The sequence below is a fragment of the Pristiophorus japonicus genome, chromosome 4, assembly GCF_044704955.1.
Source record: "Pristiophorus japonicus isolate sPriJap1 chromosome 4, sPriJap1.hap1, whole genome shotgun sequence".
Lineage (NCBI taxonomy): Eukaryota > Metazoa > Chordata > Chondrichthyes > Pristiophoridae > Pristiophorus > Pristiophorus japonicus.
Window position 1 is genome coordinate 309,505,887 of NC_091980.1, and position 23,441 is coordinate 309,529,327.

Genomic DNA, 23,441 nt, shown 5'->3' on the forward strand with positions numbered 1-23,441 from the left:
AAATAAATCCTTTGCAAAACCAGACTCCGCACCTGACCAGTCTGGCTCATTCACTTCGCGTACTAGCCTCCACTGATTCATCAAATCCCACTTAAGGCCAAGGAGGAGGACCTTGCAGTAAAGGGTGTCCCCACGCTGGCTCTACCCTTTAGCTGTCATTTACCTTGTAAGGGATGGAAGAGACTCCGGGAAACAGTAGATACTTCACACAAATAGGCTTCATCTGTTTTGCAAGATTTCGCCAATCTCCCATCAGAATTATAGCTGAATACCAGTGGAACGCCCAAGGAATTGGGGCCAGGGGCTGCTATTCTCTATAATATACACAGGGGCTGCTATTCTCTATAGCATACACAGGGGCTGCTATTCTCTATAGCATACACAGGGGCTGCAATTCTCTATAATATACACAGGGGCTGCAATTCTCTATAATATACACAGGGGCTGCTATTCTCTATAGCATACACAGAGGCTGCTATCCTCTATAATATACACAGGGGGCTGCTATTCTCTATAATATACACAGGGGCTGCTATTCTCTATAATATACACAGGGGCTGCTATTCTCTATAATATACACAGGGGCTGCTATTCTCTATAATATACACAGGGGCTGCTATTCTCTATAATATACACAGGGACTGCTATTCTCTATAATATACACAGGGACTGCTGTTCTCTATAATATACACAGGGACTGCTATTCTCTATAATATACACAGGGACTGCTGTTCTCTATAATATACACAGGGACTGCTATTCTCTATAATATACACAGGGACTGCTATTCTCTATAATATACACAGGGACTGCTGTTCTCTATAATATACACAGGGACTGCTATTCTCAAAATATACACAGGGACTGCTATTCTCTATAATATACACAGGGACTGCTATTCTCTATCATATACAGAGTCTGCCCTTCCCTATAATATACACTGGGACTGATTTTCTCTGACATAAACACCGTGGCTGCTATTCCCTATAATATACACAGGATTTCTATGCCACTTTAAGACATATTAGCCTAGAAATCTGAAGATGCTTAAGATGCCGCAGATGTTCGCACCCTCCCCCCCCAAACCCATATGTTGGTAACGGCTCCTGCATAGCCGTTCAGTGGCCGTGCCTGAAACAGGTGTTCCTCCTGTTCCATATGCAAATAGAGGGCCTAACGCCTGCTTCAGGCACACTTTACGAAATTCGTTAGCGACCGACTGCAGCATGCACTGTGCATACTGTGGTCAGTATTCTCAGGTGCTTGGCAAGACGCTTCCTCCCCAAAGATAAGTTGTATCTTTTCTACTAACCTTATTGTGGAGTCGGGGAGAGCTGGAGTGCTCCTTACGGCACCACAGTACATTCACGAACCAGCAGTATGGCCCCCACCCCCCCCCCCGCCCCCTTCTCGAGTGCCATCCCCCTACCCCCGGACTCTGCCGGCATACAGGCCAACCGATCTTCATGCTTTCTGGGACCAGCGAGCTGCCTCTGGGGCCACAACTGGCTCCTACAGCTTGACACTAATAAACAAATGAGTCCAGCCGACTAATTTCCGGTGGTTGTGCCATGGCCTCGTTAGGCACGTGCAGTGAGCGCCGGTCGGGTGTGGTCCAATTTCTAGGCCATTGTGTTTGTTATTCCCTAAAACATAAATTGTGTCTGCTGTTTCTTACTACATGCATAGAACTGCTCCCTCATATGTATAGAAAGTGTTATTACTACAATAAACACAACAGGGGGTATATTCCAGGTTGGAATGCCTGGGTACAGTGACTATCTGAAAACCAGATGGTTGTGCACCCACCTGTGAAGGAGTCTGCATGACTTCCCTTCTATTGAAATTATTAGCAGGAAATTCTTCAACCACTGATTTGTCGATATTCGTTGCACCCAGGCAATTTTTCACTGGGATAGTTAGCACCTATACTACACTATACAATGGGTCTGCTACTCCCCCATGATGTAAATGGGGTCTACCATTCCTTATAAATTACGCAGGTTTACCATTCCTTATAATGTACAAAGGCCTGCTATTTCCTAACATTTTCTAATATCAGTTGTGGGCAAACTCTTTGAATCTATAATTCAAGCTAATAATTAGCAAGCACTTACATTTTTATGGGTTAAGCAAGCACATCGGTTAAAGGCAAGTCATGTTTGACAAATGTAATAGAATTGTTTGAAGAACTGGGTCGATAAAGGGAATGCAATAATGTGGTGTATATGGATTTTCAGAAGGCATTTAACGATATGTCTCACAATAAATTTGTTAGAAAAGTGAGTCTTATAGTTTAAGGAAATGTAGCAGCACTGATAGAAGTGTGGTTGATGGAGTTAGAGTAGTTGGGTGTTGCTCGGGTTGGAGAAGGCTTGGAAGAGTTGGAAGTGGTGTACCCCAGGGATCAGTGCTGGGTCCACTTTTGTTCTCAGTATATATCATCATAGGCGGTCCCTCGAACGAGGATGACTTACTGCCATGAGAGATCACAGATGTTTCAATGAAGGACCTGATGTTCCAGTCCTGAACTCCAGTTGAGGTGGTGGAAGATGCCTGTGCGTGGATTTTTTTTTAAACGTGTGGTGACCATTGCACATCAACCACCACACATCAGTCACCACAAGAGCTAGGCCTTTAACCAGTGGCAAGGATTAACCAGGATGACTGGAGGCCTGCTCTGCTGCACGGACCTAGTATGCACACATATCGCAGTGTGGGCTGGTCCGTGCTGCCCCTGAGCCCTCGGCTCTTCTGGGCCCCGTACCCTCATTCACCGCAGCTCCACCCACGATGTTCCAGGGCCCGGCGCTCCAGCTCTATTTATAGCCCCGACCTGCGGTGGTGTTCTCTCACATAGGTCGGGGCGGCCCACGATGTATATATAGTATAAATCAGTATATATAGATGATACAGTATAAATCATGTATAAATGATACGTATAAATCAGCATATAGATGATACAGGGAACACAATTTCAAAATTTGCAATGGCACAAAAGTAGGGGCTTTACAGCAAAAAGAGGCTGTACATTACTTCAAGTAGATATAGACAGGTTAGCAGAATGGGCAGGTGGTATGAATGTGAATAAGGCAATACATTTTTGGAGAAAAATCAAGCAATAGCAACATCCTCACAATATAATGACAATATAGGATGTGGATGAATAGATGGACCTTAGCGTTCAAATATACAATTCTTTGAAAGTGTGATTGCAGGTAGACTGTGATTGGGTTTTATAAATAGAGGCATAGAGTATAAGACTAAATCAGTAATGATGAAGTTATACCCAACATTGATTAGACCACAGTTAAACACAGTTAAAGTACTTTGTGTAGTTTTGAACGCACCGTTATACACAGGACATTAAAGCCCTCGAAAGTGTATAGCATTGATTCACCAGGATGACACCAGTACTGGGAAACTATAGTGATCAGAAAAGCTACAGATGGGTATGGTAGCATAGTGGTTGTGTTACTGGACTAATAATCTAGAAGCCAGGATTAATAATTTGGAGAATGAGTTCAAATCCCACTACGGCAGCTGGGGAACTTAAATTCAGCTAATTAAATTTTTAAAAATCTGGAATAATTTTTTAACAATAGTATCAGTAATAATGACCATGAAACTACCAGGTTGTTGTAAAAACTCATCTGGTTTATGAAAGAATGCACCATTTTTTGCTATATAAATTTGTTGTAACTCTACTATAACTTGGCTCAACGTAAAAGTTGATCAAATGTTATAGAAACATAGAAACATAGAAAATAGGTGCAGGAGCAAGCCATTCGGCCCTTCGAGCCTGCACCACCATTCAATATGATCATGGCTGATCACGCAACTTCAGTACCCCATTCCTGCTTTCTCTCCATACCCCTTGATCCCTTTGGCCATAAGGGCCATATCTAACTCCCTCTTAAATATATCTAATGAACTGGACTCAACAACTTTCTGTGGCAGAGAATTCCACAGGTTCACCACTCTCTGGGTGAAAAAGTTTCTTCTCATCTCGGTCCTATATGGCTTACCCCTTATCCTTAGACTGTGACCCCTGGTTCTGAACTTCCCCAACATCGGGAACATTCTTCCTGCATCTAACCTGTCCAATCCCATCAGAATTTTATATGTTTCAAAATTTCAGTGAGCATAAGCCTAGCCGATCCAGTTTTTCTTCATATGTCAGCCCTGCCATCCCGGGAATTAGTCTGGTGAACCTTCGCTGCACTCGCTCAATAGCAAGCACGTCCTTCCTCAGATTAGGAGACCAAAACTGCACACAATACTCAAGGTGTGGTCTCACCAAGGCCCTGTACAACTGCAGTAAGACTTCCCTGCTCCCATACTCAAATCCCCTCGCTATGAAGGCCAGCATGCCATTTGCTTTCTTTACTGCCTGCTTTACCTGCATGCCTACCTTCAGTGACTGATGTACCATGACACCCAGGTCTTGTTGCACCTCCCCGTTTACTAATCTGTCACCATTCAGATAATAATCTGCCTTCCTGTTTTTGCCACCAAAGTGGATAACCTCACATTTATCCACGTTATACTGCATCTGTCATGCATTTGCCCATTCACCTAACCTGTCTAAGTCATCCTTCAGCCTCTTAGCATCGTCCTCACAGCTCACAATGCTTAGTGTCATCTGCAAACTTGGAGATATTACATTCAATTCCTTTGTCTAAATCATTAATGTATATTGTAAATAACTGGGGTCCCAGCACTGAACCTTGCGGCACCCCACTAGTCACTGCCTGCCATTCTGAAAAGGACACATTTATTCCCACTCTTTGCTTCCTATCTGACAACCAGTTCTCTATCACATCAATACATTACCCCCAATACCATGTGCCTTAATGTTGCACACTAATCTCTTGTGTGGGACCTTGTCAAAAGCCTTTTGAAAGTCCAAATACACCATATCCATTGGTTCTCCCTTATCCACTCTACTAGTTACATCCTCAAAAAACTCTAGAAGACTTGTCAAGCATGATTTCCCTTTCATAAATCCATGCTATATACCAGTATGCTTTGCAAGGCCAGGAGGCTAGCTGCTGTGAGAACTGTTAATTAAAAAAAAAACCTGCTGAACTTTGCAAGCTGCCTTTCTCATAGGTAAGGGAGTGGGAGACCTAAGGCAAGAATAAAGCAATTGAGCCATCATGGAAAAACAAGAATATGAATAACGGACTACTGATAAGCAGTAATGAAAAAACAACTGCTAGTCTAGTTTGATATGTATAAAGTGGGAAAGTTATCATGTTTTAGATTATAAAAAGTATGGACAAAAGACACACGCTGCTGCAGTCGTTAGAGGGCAATGTGGTCAGTTGCCAATTAAAGTCATCGGCCTAGCCATCAACGAACCGACCACTCGCTGGGGTCAGTATGTATGCGGTGTTTTCTTATTATCACTTGATTTTAAAGTAAGGGAATATTACTGTATGCTGATGTATAATCAGGGTATTATACGCTACAGTTCTGTGTGAACTTACTTGTCGTTTCTTGCTGTTTTTAAGTAAAATAAGTTTGTTTTACAAATCCATTGGATTTTGCAGGTGCAGCAGGTAATCAGGAAGGCGAATGGAATGTTGACCTTCATTGCAAGGGGGATGGAGTACAAAAGCAGGGAGGTCCTGCTGCAACTGTATAGGGTCTTGGTGAGGCCACACCTGGAGTACTGCATGCAGTTTTGGTCACCTTACTTAAGGAAGGATATACTAGCTTTGGAAGGGGTACAGAGACGATTCACTAGGCTGATTCCGGAGATGAGGGGGTTACCTTATGATTATAGATTGAGTAGACTGGGTCTTTACTCGTTGGAGTTCAGAAGGATGAGGGGTGATCTTATAGAAACATTTAAGATAATGAAAGGGATAGACAAGATAGAGGCAGAGGTTGTTTCCACTGGTCGGGGAGACTAGAACTAGGGGTCACAGCCTCAAAATACAGGGGGAGCCAATTTAAAACCGAGTTGAGAAGGAATTTCTTCTCTGAGGGTTGTGAATCTGTGGAATTCTCTGCCCAAGGAAGCAGTTGAGGCTAGCTCATTCAATGTATTCAAATCACAGATAGATAGATTTTTAACCAATAAGGGAATTAAGGGTTATGGGGAGCGGGCGGGTAAATGGAGCTGAGTCCACGGCCAGATCAGCCATGATCTTGTTGAGTGGCGGAGCAGACTCGAGGGGCTAGATGGCCTACTCCTGTTCCTAATTCTTATGTTCTTATGTATGGAGAGAAAGCAGGAAAGGGGTACTGAGGGAATGATCAGCCATGATCTTATTGAATGGTAGTGCAGGCTCGAAGGGCCGAATAGCCTACTCCTGCACCTGTTTTCTATGTCTATGTGTTATTTATTCGACAGGTCTGAACTCTGGAAACTGTGGGATGGGGCGAAGGGTGATTACCCCACGTCTTACATTTACTAATGTCCCTTAGGAAATCTGCCGCCCATACCCCGGTCTGGCCTATATGTGACTCTAGACCCACAGCAATGTGGTTGACTCTTCCGTTCCCTCTGTGGTTCAAGAAGGTGGCTCACCACCACCTTCCATGGGCAATTAGCGATGGGCAATAAATGCTGGCCTTGTCGGCGACGCCCACATCCTGCGAGAGAATTTTAAAAAAGATATTGAGACTATTTCCATTGGAGGAGAGAAGGCCAAGAGGAGATTTAATAGAGGTTTTAAAAATTAGTTAAGAGTTTTGATAAAGTGAATCAGAGAGACTATTTCCTCTGATTGGGGAGTCAGTTTTGAGGGGTCATCAATTTAAAATCACCATTACTGCTTGCTGATGTATAATCAGAGTGTAAGTATTAACAGAGTGAGGTTCAGATTTCTTTACACAGGTTTTTAGAGTATGGTATGCTTTGCCACAGGGAGTGATTGAAGTAGACCTTTGCATCTTTTAAAGGAAAACTGAATAAATATTTGAAGCAGGGGAAGGTACAAGGTTATGGGGAGAGGGCAGGGCAGTGCTTATGGATTGCTCTCGTAAAGTGCCAGCACAGACAATGATTGGAATGGCCTCCTTCAGTGCTGTAAACTTCCATGGTTATTAAATAACACACAGGAACTGCTTTCCCTGTAATACCCACATGGGCTGCTATTCCCCAATGTGATACCAAGGGACTTCTATTACCCATCTTAATAGGATCTCCTATTCCCTATACTATATACAGGGTCTGATATTCAACAACAACAACTTGTATTTATATAGCGCCTTTAACGTAGTGAAACGCCCCAAGGCGCTTCACAGGAGTACTAAAATTTGACAACGAGCCGCATTCATAGAAATTAGCGCAAGTGACTAAATACTTGGTCAAAGAGGTATGTTTTAAGAAGCGTCTTGAAGGAGGAAAGAGAGGTAGAGAGGCGGAGAGGTTTAGACAGGGAGTTCCAGAGCTTGGGGCCGAGGCAACAGAAGGCATGGACACCAATGGTTGAGTGATTATAATCAGGGATGCTCAAGAAGGCAGAATTAAAGGAACGCAGACATATCGGGGGGTGGGGGGGTTGTGAGGCTGAAGGAGATTTCAGAGATAGGGAGGGGCGAAGCCATGGAGAGACTTGAAAATAAGGATGAGAATTTTGAAATCGAGACGTTGCTTAACCGGAAGCCAATGTAGGTCAACGAGCACAGGGGTGATGGGTGAGCGAGACTTGGTGCGAGTTAGGACATGGGCAGTCGAGTTTTGGATCGTCTCTAGTTTATGTAGGGTAGAATGGGGGAGGCCAGCCAGAAGTGCATTGGAATAGTCAAGTCTAGAGGTAACAAAGGCATGGATGAGGTCTTCAGCAGTGGATAAGCTGAGGCAAGGGCGGAGATGGGCGATGTTACCGAGGTGGAAATAGGCGGCCTTCGTTATGCTGTGGATATGTGGTCGAAAGCTCATTTCAGGGTCAAATATGACACCAAGGTTGCGAAGAGTCTGGTTCAGCCCCAAACAGAATTTGGGGAGAGGGATGGAGTCAGTGGCCAGGGAACGGAGTTTGTGGCTGGGACCAAAAACAATAGCGTCGGTCTTTCCAATATTCAATTTGAGAAAGGGGCAGTATATAGATGAGAAATAGGAGGGGGACAAGGACAGATCCTTGTGGGACACCAGAGGCTACGATGCAGGAGCGGGAAGAAAAGTCATTGCAGGTAATTCTCTGGCTGCAATTAGATAGATAAGAATGAAACCAGGCGAGTGCAGTCCCACCAGCTGGATGACGGTGGAGAGGTGTTGTAATATAAACAAGGGCTGCTATGCTCAAGAATATACACAGAGGTCGCTCGTCCCTTTAATATGTACAGAAGCTGCCAGAACCTATAAGATACACAGGGGCTGCTATTCTCTATAATATACACAGGGGCTGCTATTCTCTATAATATATACAGGGGCTGCTATTCTCTATAATATACACAGGGGCTGCTATTCTCTATAATATACACAGGGACTGCTATTCTCTATAATATACACAGGGACTGCTATTCTCTATAATATACACAGGGACTGTGTAGAATTTACCAATATCTCGCAAAGATTCCAGGTACCTTTCCCCTGCAGAGGAGAAGAATCCCTTTCTGTGCTTTTAAAATGAGTTTAAAGGGGCAGACGAAGCCTGCGGGGGATAAAAGGGGATGCATTCATGGAGACCCCCCCCCCCCCCCCCCACAGTGTTTGGACTCATAGGAAAGGGAATTCAAAATGGACCTAAATTGCAGAAGCTTGAGATCCCCTAAACATCTATAGGAAGGAGCATATCAATTTTAAGATTCTACAACATTTTGGCTGCGAAAAAGAATGACCAAATACAGGAGGTGGGGCCAACGTCTGAAGCAAATTTGTGTATTAAAGACCCCAGGCTATTCACCCCCTAAGAGATAATCGAATTACCCAATCAAGCACAATGGAAATCATGGTCAGAAAAACTGGACAATCCTAAAACAATGCAAAACCAGTGATAGCACATTCTCACACCCTAATCGAGTTACTGCTGACAAAGGAGACATTTGAAAATCAATGGGCAGAACAGTTTAAACCGAGCCCAAGAGATTTGATGGGAGATAACGGAGCATTTTTTGGGGATATATCTATCCCCCAGTTTTACAAGAAAAACTGGCGGAACACAGACTAGCAGAACACAGGAACGAAGCAGAACACAGACTCGAAAGGGACACAGACAGACACAAGCAGCCGGAGTGAAGAAATGGAGTTGTGAAGGAACTTACAAGAAATCGTCAAGGACCGACTGAGCACGAGGCCCACGAAATGGAAGGTTGTCAGCAACCAAATTGACAAACCCGGGCTACCGGCAACCAGCGAAACGACCAACCAAAACCAACTCAGCAAAAACCGAAGAATCGACATTTATTTCCAATCTACAATCTACTTCTGAACTAGTTAGTTAGGGGAATTGGGAGGGGGAAGGCTGGGATAACTTGTGTAAATGTATCTGCATTCTCCTCTTTACCCCATTTAGAGTTTAAGCTGTATTCTTTTCCCCACAGGCTGTAATTTGACAATTTATTTAATGTGTTGTACCCCTCAGTGTGTTTTGGTCTGTGTGAGTTATTAAAGGTGTGTCTTTTCCTTCTTTTTAAACACAATTAAAGGTGTGCCTTTTACTTCTTTTTAAACACAATAAAGCCATACCTGCTTCCTACCTTGAAACTGATTGTCTGTCCAAGTCTGTCACAGTCCCTTCATAATTCCAGTGTCTAGAACCAAGGGTGTGGGAGCGATTCGGAACCACTCATATAAGGTCAGAAGGGAAAGCTGACCCCCTGAAACCACCCTTTACATAATTGTGACCCAGATGGGACACTGGTACAAGGGACGTGATAAGAGAGAGACTGGTTTCAGGAAACAAAGCAAAATGGAAGAGGGGATTTCCTCGTATGTGTTTAAGAGAGTAAATGTGGCTAAGGAGTGGGTACTCGATCTATTGTATGCTGAGCGTCCAGAAGATGCTGCAGCTCAATGGACCGAGAGCAAGGACCATAAAAGGTCGAGAGAGAAGGCCATTTGGCTAATTTGCCTTCAGCAACAGATCCGGCTTCTAGATGAGGAGAATGAGAAATTAAAGGGAGTATTGAGGTCCTGCGCAAGGGCCACAGTCGGGGAAAGGCTGTGGATAGAGGTCGGACAGTTAAAGGAAAGTAGAGAGCTCATTAAAGAAAGGTACAAAACCCAACTGGACCTTTTACAGTGTCAGATTATTGAAGCCAAGAATAGCGAACGGGCGTTGCGGGAAGAGAATTCCTGCCTCACCAAGCAAGTTAAAGAGTACGGGGAGAGGGTGAGAGACATTCAGGTAGCCTATAAGGTAGCCAGTACCAGGGAATTTGAGGCAGGAGACCACGGCCCCTGCCAGCAGCAGATCCAAAGCTTGAATCTTGCTCTATCCCGGGCTAAAGGCATGGTGTGCCTGATAAACCCGGGTTTAGCCCAGGAACACCTGGTTGGGCAAGGAGAAACCCCTCAGTCACTGCTTGCAGCTCCCAGGAATGGCCCGGGTCAGCCAGAGTGCGGGGCAGGCAAGGATTGTGAACTACCAACACCGGCAGCCCCGAGTTTTAACTCGGCTTGGCAGCAGGGGGAAGAGGGCGAGCCAATACAAGAAGGGCCGGAACCAGGGGCCAATGCACCCGGTCCTGCAGCAGAAGTTTGGCCCGCCTGATGCCAATGGGGCAGCAGGACCCCTAGAAAGCAACTTCGTAGTTCCCCACGACACCCAAAAACTGAGGGCTATGATAGGCCACCTAAGTAAGCTCACCCAACAGGGGGATCTCTCGGTACACTTCCTGGAAGTGGAACACACAGGGGATATTAACGGGTGCGATGATTCAGAGCAGGCTAAGCTGTTGCTCTTCTCGCTAGACACCAAGCTGTGCCATTCCCTCTCTGCAGACAGCAGAAAGGGGTGAAACACGTACGCTACAGTTAAGGAGGAGGTTCTAGAGGCCATGGGTATGAACGACGGGAGTCCTTTCTCTCGAGTGGAGAAAACAGTGCAGCTCTATGGGGAGACTCCACAGGCTTTCGCCGACAGGTTGTGGCCGGTCTATGAAAGGGCCTGTAGTGGGGTTCTTGACCGGGCCCACCTGAACCCTAACGAGCTGGCTCACTGGCTCCGCAGCCTGGTGGCAAACAGCTTACCTGGAGTAAAGGCAAAAGCCGAGGTCTGGTTCGATCCAAGAGATCCCAGAACCACCGAAGAGACAGTGGTCAGACAGTTGACACTGGCTTACTGGAACAGTAGAGGGACAGAGGAGCCTTCCTCTAAAGGGAGGGTCCATGAGATTAAACCCAGCCAAGGCGCGAGAGAGTGGCATCAGGAAGGTGGGAACCCTCCCCACAAAGGGGGCGAGTGTTTTGGGTGTGGGAAAAGTGGGCACTGGAGGAAGGACTGTAGGAACCCATGGAAAGAGACTAAGGGAAAGGCCACTTCAGCCCCAGCCCGTAAGGCCGGGGCAGGAACATCCGACTCATCTGAGACACTCGTAGCCGCCCTACAGACACTCATAAACGGACAGGGAGCAGTAGCTATCGCAACTGGTGCAGTAGCCGGTACGGTAAAACCCTCTGCTCCAACCCACCCAGATGCATGATTAGAGCCAGCGCAGCCTGTGTACCTGTGTTCCCTAGAGTACGATGCCTGGAAGAGACCGTGCGTTACGATGGAGGTGGAGAAAGTGAAAGGGACCTACCTGCTAGATACTGGTGCTTCCAGCACCCTTGTATATGCAGATAACCCAGCTACCTCACCTCTATCGAACGGGGTCACGTACAGTCTAGTGGGGTTCACAGTCAATGAGCAAACTGGTTTGTTTTCCATCCCGCTCACCATTCAGTTAGGGACACTCAAAACCAAATGGAAGTGTGTCCTGATGAAATGGGAGCAGAAGGGAAAAGGGATCCTGGGGGCTGATTTTATCATTGACCACCAGATCCTAGTGGATCTCAGGAACCACTGTCTATGGGGAGCCATAGTGACTGACAGGGAAGGTGTGGTGGTGGTGATCCCAGAAAAAGGGCCCAAAGGAACATTGTGTACCGTGAAGCCAAAGGAGGGTTACGACTTGAAATTACTGGTCAGTAACACCCCAGTGGAGTACCAGGCATATGTACGGGTACACTTTGCAGCATTTGCCACCCACAAACATGACTGTGGTAGGGTAACGGGGGTGGAAGTTAGTATAGTAGGGGACCCCATGACCCGACCACAAAAGCAATATAACTTCCCCAGAGAGGCAGAGGCAGACCTGACAACGGCGCTGGGATCACTGGTAGAGCAAGGGGTGTTAAGACCGATAGCAACCCATGTGAACTCTCCACTGTGGCCGGTTAAAAAACCGGACAACTCATGGAGGGCCACCGTGGACTATCGAGTACTAAATAAGAATATCCCTGCCTGTGCACCCACTGTAGCAGCCGTAGCGGATCTCATAGGGAGTATTCCAGCATCCGCGACCACTTTCACGGTGCTGGACATTTCAAATGGGTTCTGGTCAATTCCTTTAAAACGGGAGGACCAGTACAAGTTCGCCTTTACCTTTAAGGGCCAACAATACACTTGGAACTGTCTTCCCTAAGGCTTCCACAATAGTCCCAGCATTTTTCACCAATGTATGGCGAACTGTTTAAAGGGCTTTAGCAGACCCCAGCAGTTGGTGCAGTATGTGGATGACCTGCTCCTGTTTACCGATCAGGAGGAGGAGCATGGCCCACTGCTGGCCGAGCTGCTGGAGCTGCTAAAAGAAGAAGTTAAAGTAAGCCCCAAGAAGGCACAGATCGGCCAGAAGGAAGTCAAATTCCTGGGGCTGACTGTGCGCGCTGGGGAAAGGGCCATAGACAAGGCTAGAAGGGAGGCAGTACAGGAGTTACCAGCCCCCAACACAGTGACAGGGGTAAGATTCTTTCTAGGGCTCACCGGGTACTGCAGAGACTTCATTGAGGATTATACAGCCACCGCAGCCCCTCTGCTCAGGCTCCTACACAAGAGTGTGGAGTGGGACTGGGATGAGGGTTGCGAGGCAGCATTTAATCAGCTCAAGAAGGACTTGCAGACCGCGCCAGCCTTGGGAGTGATAGATGTAGGGAAGGAGCTTTTCCTGGAGGTGGCAGCCAGCGGGGACAGTTTAAGCTTAGTGCTGCTTCAAGAGCAGCACGGCCAGCTGAGGCCGGTGGTTTACTCCTCCAGGATCTTCACAGATGTGGAGAAGGGGTACTCCAACTGTGAGAGACACCTCCTAGCCACACATTGGGCAGTGAAAAGATCCTTGATCTTCACGGGAGGGTCTCCTCTAACACTCCTTACCCACCACACACCTACTCAGATGCTCCTAGATGGGAGGATTAAGGACGGGACAGTGAGCAGTGCCCGCTTGCTCGCTGGACCCTGCTCCTCTCCCAGATGGACCTCAGAGTAGAAGGCCCCCGCGAGCCAAGGCTCGCAGCCAACCTAATCTATCCAGGGAAAGCCCATAGGTGCTCCATAGAAGGGGTATGGGAGGTGAACATTGGCCTTCGGGCTGGGTTACACCCTACAGGCCGGGACATCTACGTGGACGGGTCCAGCACGGTATCTGCTGGCGAGCGACTCACTGGGTGCGGAGTCTACGACCCAAGGGCAGGTATTGCCCTGGCAATCAAGCTCCCCAGCACCATGAGTGCCCAGCATGCTGCATTGTCCACCGTAATGTACGTGGTGACCCACCCCGAGGAATTCCCTACCCTGTACACGATTTGCTCGAACAGTATGTTCACCTGCAATTCATGTACGGAGTACCTGGCTATCTGGTCCCGTCGCGGATACACGTCCGCTGACGGGAGACCCCTGGCAATCAAGCCCCTGCTGGAGAAAATCATGACAGTGGTGGGGGAAGAAGGAAAGATCTACATACATAAGGTGAAGGCCTATTCAAAAATCGAACCCCGTGCAGAGGGAAACCAACAGACTGACAAACTGGCCAAAGAAGGTGCCCGCACGGGAAAGTTCTGGGACCCCTATGACACCGGCCGCATAGCAGCGGTCAAGAATAAGAACAGGGCAGCAGAGAGTACAGGGATAGCTTTGGCCCTGGACTTAAAAACAGTTCAGCTACAGGACCCAGTCCTGAAAGCTGTCCTGAATCGCTAGCTAGAGGAGAGAGAGTAGAAGGTCCGTACGGCACAGCAGCCATTACCGTTAAGGAAGGCATGCTGTTTAAAGAGGGACAATGGGTCGTGCCACAGCAGTACCAGAGGGAATTCCTAAAACTGGCCCATGAGGGTCCAGGAGCGGGACACCCCGGGCCTGAGACCACCGGGCAACGGGTGGAACAGGCAGGATGGTGGCCGGGACTCAGGGAGGACGTCCGCGAGTTCTGTGCGAACTGCCTGGTGTGTGCTGCGAACAACACTGACCCCCAGAAAAGGAAGGTGTCCCTAGGACATGTCAGGAGGGTAGAGGGACCATGGCAGTCAATCCAAATTGACTACATCGGGCCCCTACCCACTGCCCAGGGAGGCTACAAATACTGCCTAGTCCTGGTGGACGTGTTCTCAAAATGGGTTGAAGCCTTCCCCTGCCGAACAGCCACCGCACTAGGGACAGCTAAGATTCTAGTGAGGGAAGTGTTCTCCCGGTGGGGACTCCCACAGTATGTGGAGTCGGACCAGGGGAGCCATTTCACCGGGCAGGTAATGCAGGCAACCCTTAAGGTGCTCGGCATTGAGGGGAAATGGCACGTTGCCCACAATCCCCAGTCATCGGGTATTGTGGAGCGTTTAAACCGCACCATTAAAGAAAGGCTGCGGAAGGAAACGGGAGACTCACCCCAAAAGTGGGTGGAGGTCTTACCATTGGTCCTAATGGGGATCCGAGCCAGCCAGTCAAAGAGCACCAGGTATTCCCCATACGAGCTCATGACTGGCCGGATCATGCGGACCCCCACCCATGTCCTAGCCCCGGTGCTCACAGAAGGTCAGCTCAGAGAGGGACCGGTTTATCAGGAACCTGTTTGAACACCTTAAACAGATTCACTGGCAGGCTGCTAGTAACATGGGCAGACAGCATCAGGGGAACCGATTGCTGCTCGAACCCAGAAAACACCACGAATGGGCGATAGGGGACCAGGTCATGGTGAGGAACTATACTGGGGTCGGGGTTTTTGAAGCATTATATATGGGGCCATACAGCATTGTGGACAAGGCAAGTCCGATGGTCTATGCCATAAAGCTGCCCCGCCGTACTAAGTGGTTCCACATCAACCAGTGCAAGCTGTACAGCCCAGGGTCAGCCAAGCACAGAGGGCAGCCAGGAGGGGTGAACCGTCCTCAGGACAGGGACCCTCCGTTGGCCACCCCCGATGGTGGAGGGCCCACAGGGAATGTGGCAGGCTCAGAAACCATGCCTATAGGGGCGGTAAATTGCAGTACTGGAGGGGCTATCCCACCCATCGTTTGGGATTCAGACGCACCCCCAGTAACCCAAGCCCTGAGAAGGACCTTCCGTACACCACGGCCAAAGATACCATGGTCACCGGCATCTGAGCCTCAGCGATTCTACCCTAGGAGAAGGGCAGCCCGACAGGAAAGGCCGAAGGTCAGAAGTACAGAGGCCGCTCAGAGTAGGAACCACCAGCCAGCCGCCTCCAGCGGTGAGGGTCTCACAGGAGCAGTAGCAACGAGCTATCCCAGAGACAAGGGTCTCCAGCTCACCGGCTGCGGGGAAACCCTAGCATCCAGGCGGCTATCAGGCCGCACAAGGCATGGGCCTGACAGGGACTAACCAGGCCACCTGGAGACGGGTGGCGGTTGTACATAGCTCTAATTTTAGTTTAAGGCAGCTGACTGCACCATTTTACATTTTAAGGTTTAGTTTAGAATTGAGGGTAATGTTGCAGTAATGTTTAAGTGATTATTTTGAGTTTGTCTTGTGTGTCAACCAGCCTGAGAGCAGTTCTCGAGGGCAGGATCCAGACATTACCGGACAAACCTCAGGAGACCAATTGATTTTGTTTAATTTTAATCTATGTTTTTTTCCTTCTGTAATGTGGTTGTACGTTGCCTATATGCTGGTGAATATAATGTAACTGAAATGAAATGTAACTGTGCTGAAATGCAATTGTAGTGATTGAACCCCCTCCAAGCTGGGAGGGTATAAATGTAAAAGGTTTGTACCTATAAAGGGAAAAGTGTGCATCTATGGTGATGTTGCATAAGTGTAATGCATTTTGTGTATTAGTTTAGCTAATTTACAGGGAAGGTTATCTCTTGGGAGTCAGGAACTTTGCTCACCTTGAAGATGATATCATAAGTGATATGGTATCACAGGGGGGAATGTAGAATTTACCAATATCTCGCAAAGATTCCAGGTACCTTTCCCCTGCAGAGGAGAAGAATCCCTTTCTGTGCTTTTAAAATGAGTTTAAAGGGGCAGACGAAGCCTGCGGGGGGTAAAAGGGGATACATTCATGGAGACCCCCCCCCCCCCCAGTGTTTGGACTCATAGGAAAGGGAATTCAAAATGGACCTAAATTACAGAAGCTTGAGATCCCCATAACATCTATGGGAAGGAGCATATCAATTTTAAGATTCTACAACATTTTGGCTGCGAAAAAGAGTTACCAAATACAGGAGGTGGGGCCAACGTCTGAAGCAAATTTGTGTATTAAAGACCCCAGGCTATTCACTCCCTAAGAGATAATCGAATTACCCAATCAAGCACAATGGAAATCATGGTCAGAAAAACTGGACAATCCTAAAACAATGCAAAACCAGTGATAGCACATTCTCACACCCTAATCGAGTTACTGCTGACAAAGGAGACATTTGAAAATCAATGGGCAGAACAGTTTAAACCGAGCCCAAGAGATTTGATGGGAGATAACGGAGCCTTTTTTGGGATATATCTATCCCCCAGTTTTACAAGAAAAACTGGTGAAACACAGACTAGCAGAACACAGGAACGAAGCAGATCACAGACTCGAAAGGAACACAGACAGACACAAGCAGCCGGCGTGAAGAAATGGAGTCGTGAAGGAACTTACAAGAAATCGTCAAGGACCGACTGAGCACGAGGCCCACGAAATGGAAGGTTGTCAGCAACCAAATTGACAAACCCGGGCTACCGGCAACCAGCGAAACAACCAACCAAAACCAACTCAGCAAAAACCGAAGAATCGACATTTATTTCCACTCTACAATCTACTTCTGAACGGCCAACGGGTGAGAAATTACCTAAACGGACTAACTAAAACCAAAGAAAGTGGGTACTTATCCCATACATCCAAAACGCAACTTAGCGCATCAACGTACGCACCCCAACCGAAGACTACGCAGTCCGAAGTCCTCTCCTCCGTCCAGGGTACGGCTCGCCTAGAAGGCCAAGTGCAGCGAACCCCGAAACCGTGATTCACCGGCAACTGTCTAAAGGGATTGGTGAGCATAGCCCCTGAACCCTCAGAGCTATAACTTAGTTAGTTAGGGGAATTGGGAGGGGGGAGGCTGGGATAACTTGTGTAAATGTATCTGCATTCTCCTCTTTACCCCATTTAGAGTTTAAGCTGTATTCTTTTCCCCACAGGCTGTAATTTGACAATTTATTCAATGTGTTGTACCCCTCAGTGTGTTTTGGTCTGTGTGTGTTATTAAAGGTGTGCCTTTTCCTTCTTTTTAAACACAATTAAAGGCGTGCCTTTTACTTCTTTTTAAACCGATTGTCTGTCCAAGTCTGTCACAGTCCCTTCATAATTCCAGTGTCTAAAACCAAGGGAGCGATTCGGAACCGCTCATATAAGGTCAGAAGGGAAAGCTGACCCCCTGAAAACCACACCTTACAACTGCTATTCTCTATAATATACACAGGGTCTGCTATTCTCTATAATATACACAGGGGCTGCTATTCTCTATAATATACACAGGGGCTGCTATTCTCTATAATATACACAGGGGCTGCTATTCTCTATAATATACACAGGGGCTTCCATTTCCCTACATTATGAGTTAAACATAGGAGCCTATTTTCTGAATGTGGTTGTCTCGATCTCACATCAGATTCGAGCTTTTCAAACCTAAACGATTTACTCTAAAAATAGTAACCGTCAGAACTTACTAGTAACAATTGTTGCTGTTATGTGCCAAAAAAGATATCTAAAAATTTGCTGATGCTAAATTAGGGCCCATAACGAACATGAGAAATGCAGGAGACAAAGGGCAGTGGGCAGATATATTCGGCAAATGCAGTTCAACATAAATAAATGTGAATGAGCACATTTTGGGAAAAATGCTGCCATTGTGCCTCTGGATTAGGGAAGGATACCCGGGTTCCCACCGGATTATCAGGAGCGGCAACCCAGATATTCCTCCCTAGCCCCGAGGCACTGCGGGAGCATGACATCTCAGCCGAGCTCAGGCTGTGAGAGGGGATGGGATTGGATTTGACTGACATATCATGCTCCCACAGTCGAATAGCCCGCCGATGATCACCAATGAATAACTGGATGAGGGAGAGGGAGGAAGACTGGTGCTGGTGGAACTGTAACCCAGTGAGGAGAACAATTGGCAGTTAAAACATTCTTCTCCCCCCACTCCACCGAAACAGCAAACCTTGGAGCTCTGCCAACACCATAAACTATGAGCGGCAGCGCTTTGAAACCGGCGCTTTAAAACTGACGATACAAAGATGGGAGGAAAAGCAATGTGTGAGAACACAAAAAATCTGCAAAAGGACATAGACAGGCTAAGTGAGTGGGCAAAAATTTAGCAGATGGGAGTATAATGTTGGAAAGCATGAGGTCATGCACTTTAGCAGAAAAAAAATCGAAGAGCAAGTTATTATTTAAATGGAGAAAGATTGCAAAGTGCTGCAGTACAGCTGGGACCTGGGGGTACTTGTGCATGAAACACAAAAGGATAGTATGCAGGTACAGCAAATGATCAGGAAGGCCAATGGTATCTTGGCCTTTATTGCAAAGGGATGGAGTATAAAAGCAGGGAAGTCTTGCTACAGTTGTACAGTATATTGGTGAGGCCACATCTGGAATACTGCGTGCAGTTTTGGTTTCCATATTTACGAAAGGATATACTTGCTTTGGAGGCAATTTAGAGAAGGTTCACTCGGTTGATTCCAGAGATGAGGGGGTTGACTTATGAGGAAAGGTTGTGTAGGTTGGGCCTCTTCTCATTGAAATTCAGAAGAATGTGAGGTGATCTTATCGAAACGTATAAGATTATGAGGGAGCTTGACAAGGTGGATGCAGAGAGGATGCTTCCACTGATGGGGGAGACTAGAACTAGAGGGCATGATCTTAGAATAAGGGGCCGCCCATTTAAAACAGAGATGAGGAGAAATTTCTTCTCTCAGAGGGTTGTAATTCTGTGGAATTCACTGCCTCAGAGAGCTGTGGAAGCTGGGACATTGAATAAATTTAAGACAGAAATAGACAGCTTCTTAAACGATAAGGGAATAAGGGGGTTTTGGAGAGCGGCGGGAAAGTGGAGCTGAGTCCATGATCGGATCAGCCATGATCGTATTGAATGGCGGAGCAGGCTTGAGGGGCCATATGGCCTACTCCTGCTCCTATTTCTTATGCAAAACTATGACAATCATTCAGCTTCAGATTGCTGGGAAATCCACCTTTGGAAGTGGGTTTTCAGCCAAACAGTAACTACATTTGGAAGATACTGCTGTCACCCCCAGAATGGAGGGCAGCACCCCAGTGGTCGAGGGAAGTAGATAGGCAAGTAGAGTACTGCAATATATACAAACCGGTGTAGCTGTCAGATGTGGCTCAGACGAGGAGAAGTAGTGCTTCATTTTGTAAAATATATATTTAAACTTCTTTTCTGATGTGGGATCTAGACAACCACATTCAGAAATAGGCTCCTATGTTTAACCACTGTGAATCTGGATTACTGTTATAAAGAAATAACATTGGGCCAGAATTCACTATAGCAGGGCATCTGCTGTTCGTTAGACTTGTCCCTGCAGACTTCTGCTCCAGAAAACATGCCCAGAATGTTGCTGAAAGAATGAGCTGCTAACGCAGCCGCGAGAGAATTGTGCAACCGGGAACTGAGTGAGCGGGGTATCCCCATAACCAATGAGATACACGGATTGGGAATTAAACAGTGGGAGAACGGAGAAGGCGGGCCAATTGAATCATAGAATCATAGAAATTTACAGCACGCAAGGAGGTCATTCCCTGTATTACAACAGTGTCTACACGTCAAAAAGTACTTCATTGGCTGTGGAGCGCTTTGAGATGTCTGGTGGTTGTGAAAGATGCTATATAAATCTAAGTCATTCATTTCGGCCCATTGTGTCCATGCCGGCCAACAAAGATCTATCCAGCCTTATCTCACGTTCCAACTCATGGACCATAGCCCTGTAGGTTATGGCACTTCAAGTGCATATCCAAGTACTTTTTAAATGTGGTGAGGGTTTGTGCCTCTACCACTGTTTCAGGCAGTGAAAAAAATTCCTCTTATATCCTCTCTAAACCTCCTATAAAAGAGCATACCACTACAACTTCCAGCGCGAGCCGTTCCAAGTTTGCGACGATTTCGAGGTGGGCGACTGGGTGACATCATCAAAACCCAGGTCGCTGTTTGGAACGTGGGCAGGAACTTCGACGGGGCTCAGGTACAGCGAAGTAGCGGGAAGGTCGGGGCGGAGGAGCGGCAAGAAATCGTGACGGAGGTGCAGCGAATATTTGTGGTGGAGGAGCGACGAAAGATTGTGGCGGAGGAGCGACGAAAGATTGTGGCGGAGGTACGTCAAATGAGTGTAAAGGGGCCAGAAGGGGCGAGGGCCCAGGGGCAGCATAGGCCAGTTCACACTGCGATATGTGTGCGCACTAGTTTCGTTCAGCAGAGCAAGTCCCCAGTCATCCTGGTTAACCCTTGCCACTGGACCAAGACCTAGCTTTGTCAAGCCCGTGTGGTGGCTGGTGTGCAACGGCCACCACACATTAAAAAAATTCACGCACAGGCATCTTCCACCCCTTCAATTGGAGTTCAGGACTGAAATATCGGTCCTTCATTGAAACATCTGTGAACTCATCCCTTTTGGTGTGGAAGCAAGTCATCCTCTTTCGAGGCACGGCCTATGATGATGATGATGATGATGATGATGATGGACATTATGGGTATCCAAGTTCTTTGCATTTGTTGACCACTTTGGTGTGCACGATTAAGCTTCAGAAATGAAATATAAAACTTAAATTCGTGTCCTCATTAATTTTTATATATCTCAAGGTACTTTGATTTAGGTTTTACCCACCAATGAGTAAACAGTGCGAAGAGGATCCCTTTCCAACCTTCAGGCCTACACATTTGAAACATGAACAAAGCAATAAGAAAGAATATGTATTTATATAGCATCTTTCAGGACCTCAGGAGGTCCCATCGCACTTCATAGCCAGTGAAGTACTTTGGAAGTGCCCTCATTGTGGTAGTGTAGGGAAATGCAGCAGCCAATTTGCACACAGCAAGGTCCCACAAACAGCAATGCTATAAATGCCAATTGAACGATTTTGGTGAGTTTGGTTAAGGGATAAATGTTGGCTAGGACACGGGGAGAACTTTTGTGTTCTTCGAATAGTGCCATGGGATCCTTAACATCCACCCGAGGGAAAATGGGAACTTTGTTTAATGTCCCATCCAGCTCGGTCAGTGGTGGTGCTACTGAGACATTGAAGTCCCCCACCCAGAGTGCCCTTGCTACGCTCAGTGCTTCTTCCAAGTGATGTTCAACATGGAGGAGTACTGATTCATCAGCTGAGGGAGGGCGGTAGGTGGTAATCAGCAGGAGATTTCCTTGCCCATGCTTGACTTGAAGCCATGAGACTTCATGGGGTCCGGAGTCAAGGACCCCATGTTGAGGACTCCCAGGGCCACTCCCTCCCGACTGTACACCACTATGCCGCCACCCATGGTGGGTCTGTCCTGCCGGTGGGACAGGACATACCCAGGGATGATGATGGAGGAGTCTGGGACATTGGCTGAAAGTTATAATTCTGTGAGTACGACTATGTCAGGCTGTTGCTTGACTAGTCTGTGGGACAGCTCTCCCAAGTCTGGCACAAGTTCCCACTTTGCAGCATGAGCTGGGTATGCCTTTGTCATGTCTAAAGCCAGTGCCAAGTTCAATGCTGGGTTGTGTGTCTGGTTTTATTCTTCTTATTGCTTTCTTTAGTGGTTTGTTAGAACTGAGTGGGTTACTAGGTCATTTCAGACGGCAGTTAAGAGTCAACCACCTTGCTGTGGGTCTGGAGTCACGTATAGGCCACACCAGGTAAGGATACCTGTATATTATAGGGATCATAGAGATGACTATTCCATATAATATACATACAATATGCTGCCCCTCTATAATATATTCACTATAATTTCCTGTGTGAAGCACCTTGGTACATTTTTCTATGCTCAAGGTGCATACACAGGGTCCATTATTTTTTGTTTTGACAAAGTTGCTGCATCAAATTGTTTCCTGTGATAAAAGGCTCAAAGACTCGGGAGAAGAAGTTAAAAAGGAGCAAAGTGAGGCAAAATGTTTTCACCCAAAGGGTAATAGAGTTATGGAATAAATTACCAGCAAAGGAGTGAAAATGGAAAAAATTGCAAGTGTTGAAAAGGTGAAATCCAAACAGAAATGACTGGAAATATAAAGCAGGTCTGTCAGCATCTGTGAAGAGAAAGGGCAGGTTAACATTTGGGCTGTCGAACCTATGAGAGAACTGAAAGACAGAGCAGACAGTAGAAACAGGATCACAAAGATCTGGATGATCTGGGTGTTAGGACCTTAGATGAGCATTAAATAAAAAATTGTTACTCACTCAGGGAGGAATTTGCACAGAGCTTCTTGTCGTAGCATGAAAACCCTTCTCTCGCTTTCCAGCCATAGTTCTTCCCTTTCTCAACAATGTCCACTTCCTCAAATTTGTTCTGTCCTACATCGCCACAGAAGATCCTTCCTTTCCCATCCTTTGTTTGAGGGTCACCGCGATCCACAGAGCATCGCCACATATTCCGTACGCCGTAGGCATAAACCTCTGGCCGTGCATCTGGATCCAGGACGAATGGATTGTCTGGTGGAATCTTATAAAGGGGACCACGATTATTATTGTTGACATCAATCCGAAGCACTTTACCCAGTAAGGCTGACCTGGAAAGGTGTGGAGACGCAGATTACATTGCAACTGTGACAAGTAACACTTTGCATTTGAAATTTTATATCGCTTGTTCATTTTGTAATACAGTAGCCCTGAAATTCTGATGTCCCCCCCCGTCCGTAAGAAGTTCCTACGGACCCGGGAAGGCATCGGAAAAGCCGGTTTCCAGTGCACAATACACATGCGCTGGAAGCCAACATTTCCGATCTGTCAAGTTTTTGGTCTTGACAGATGGCCGTATCGCAGGAGCGAGTACACTTGCAGGGTAAGATTTCCGATATTTACTA

The 23,441-nt window shown here is 46.8% G+C and overlaps 1 protein-coding gene across 1 annotated transcript in view; it reads right to left on the minus strand.

The window, feature by feature from the left end:
* The window catches only part of hhipl1 (HHIP-like 1), a 64,523-nt gene that overhangs the window by 15,619 nt on the left and 25,463 nt on the right, over nt 1-23,441 (minus strand). Inside the window, exon 4 of the mRNA XM_070877598.1 lies at nt 22,819-23,147. Within this exon, the coding sequence (XP_070733699.1) occupies nt 22,819-23,147 (329 nt within the window). The remainder of the gene's footprint in view (nt 1-22,818; nt 23,148-23,441) is intronic.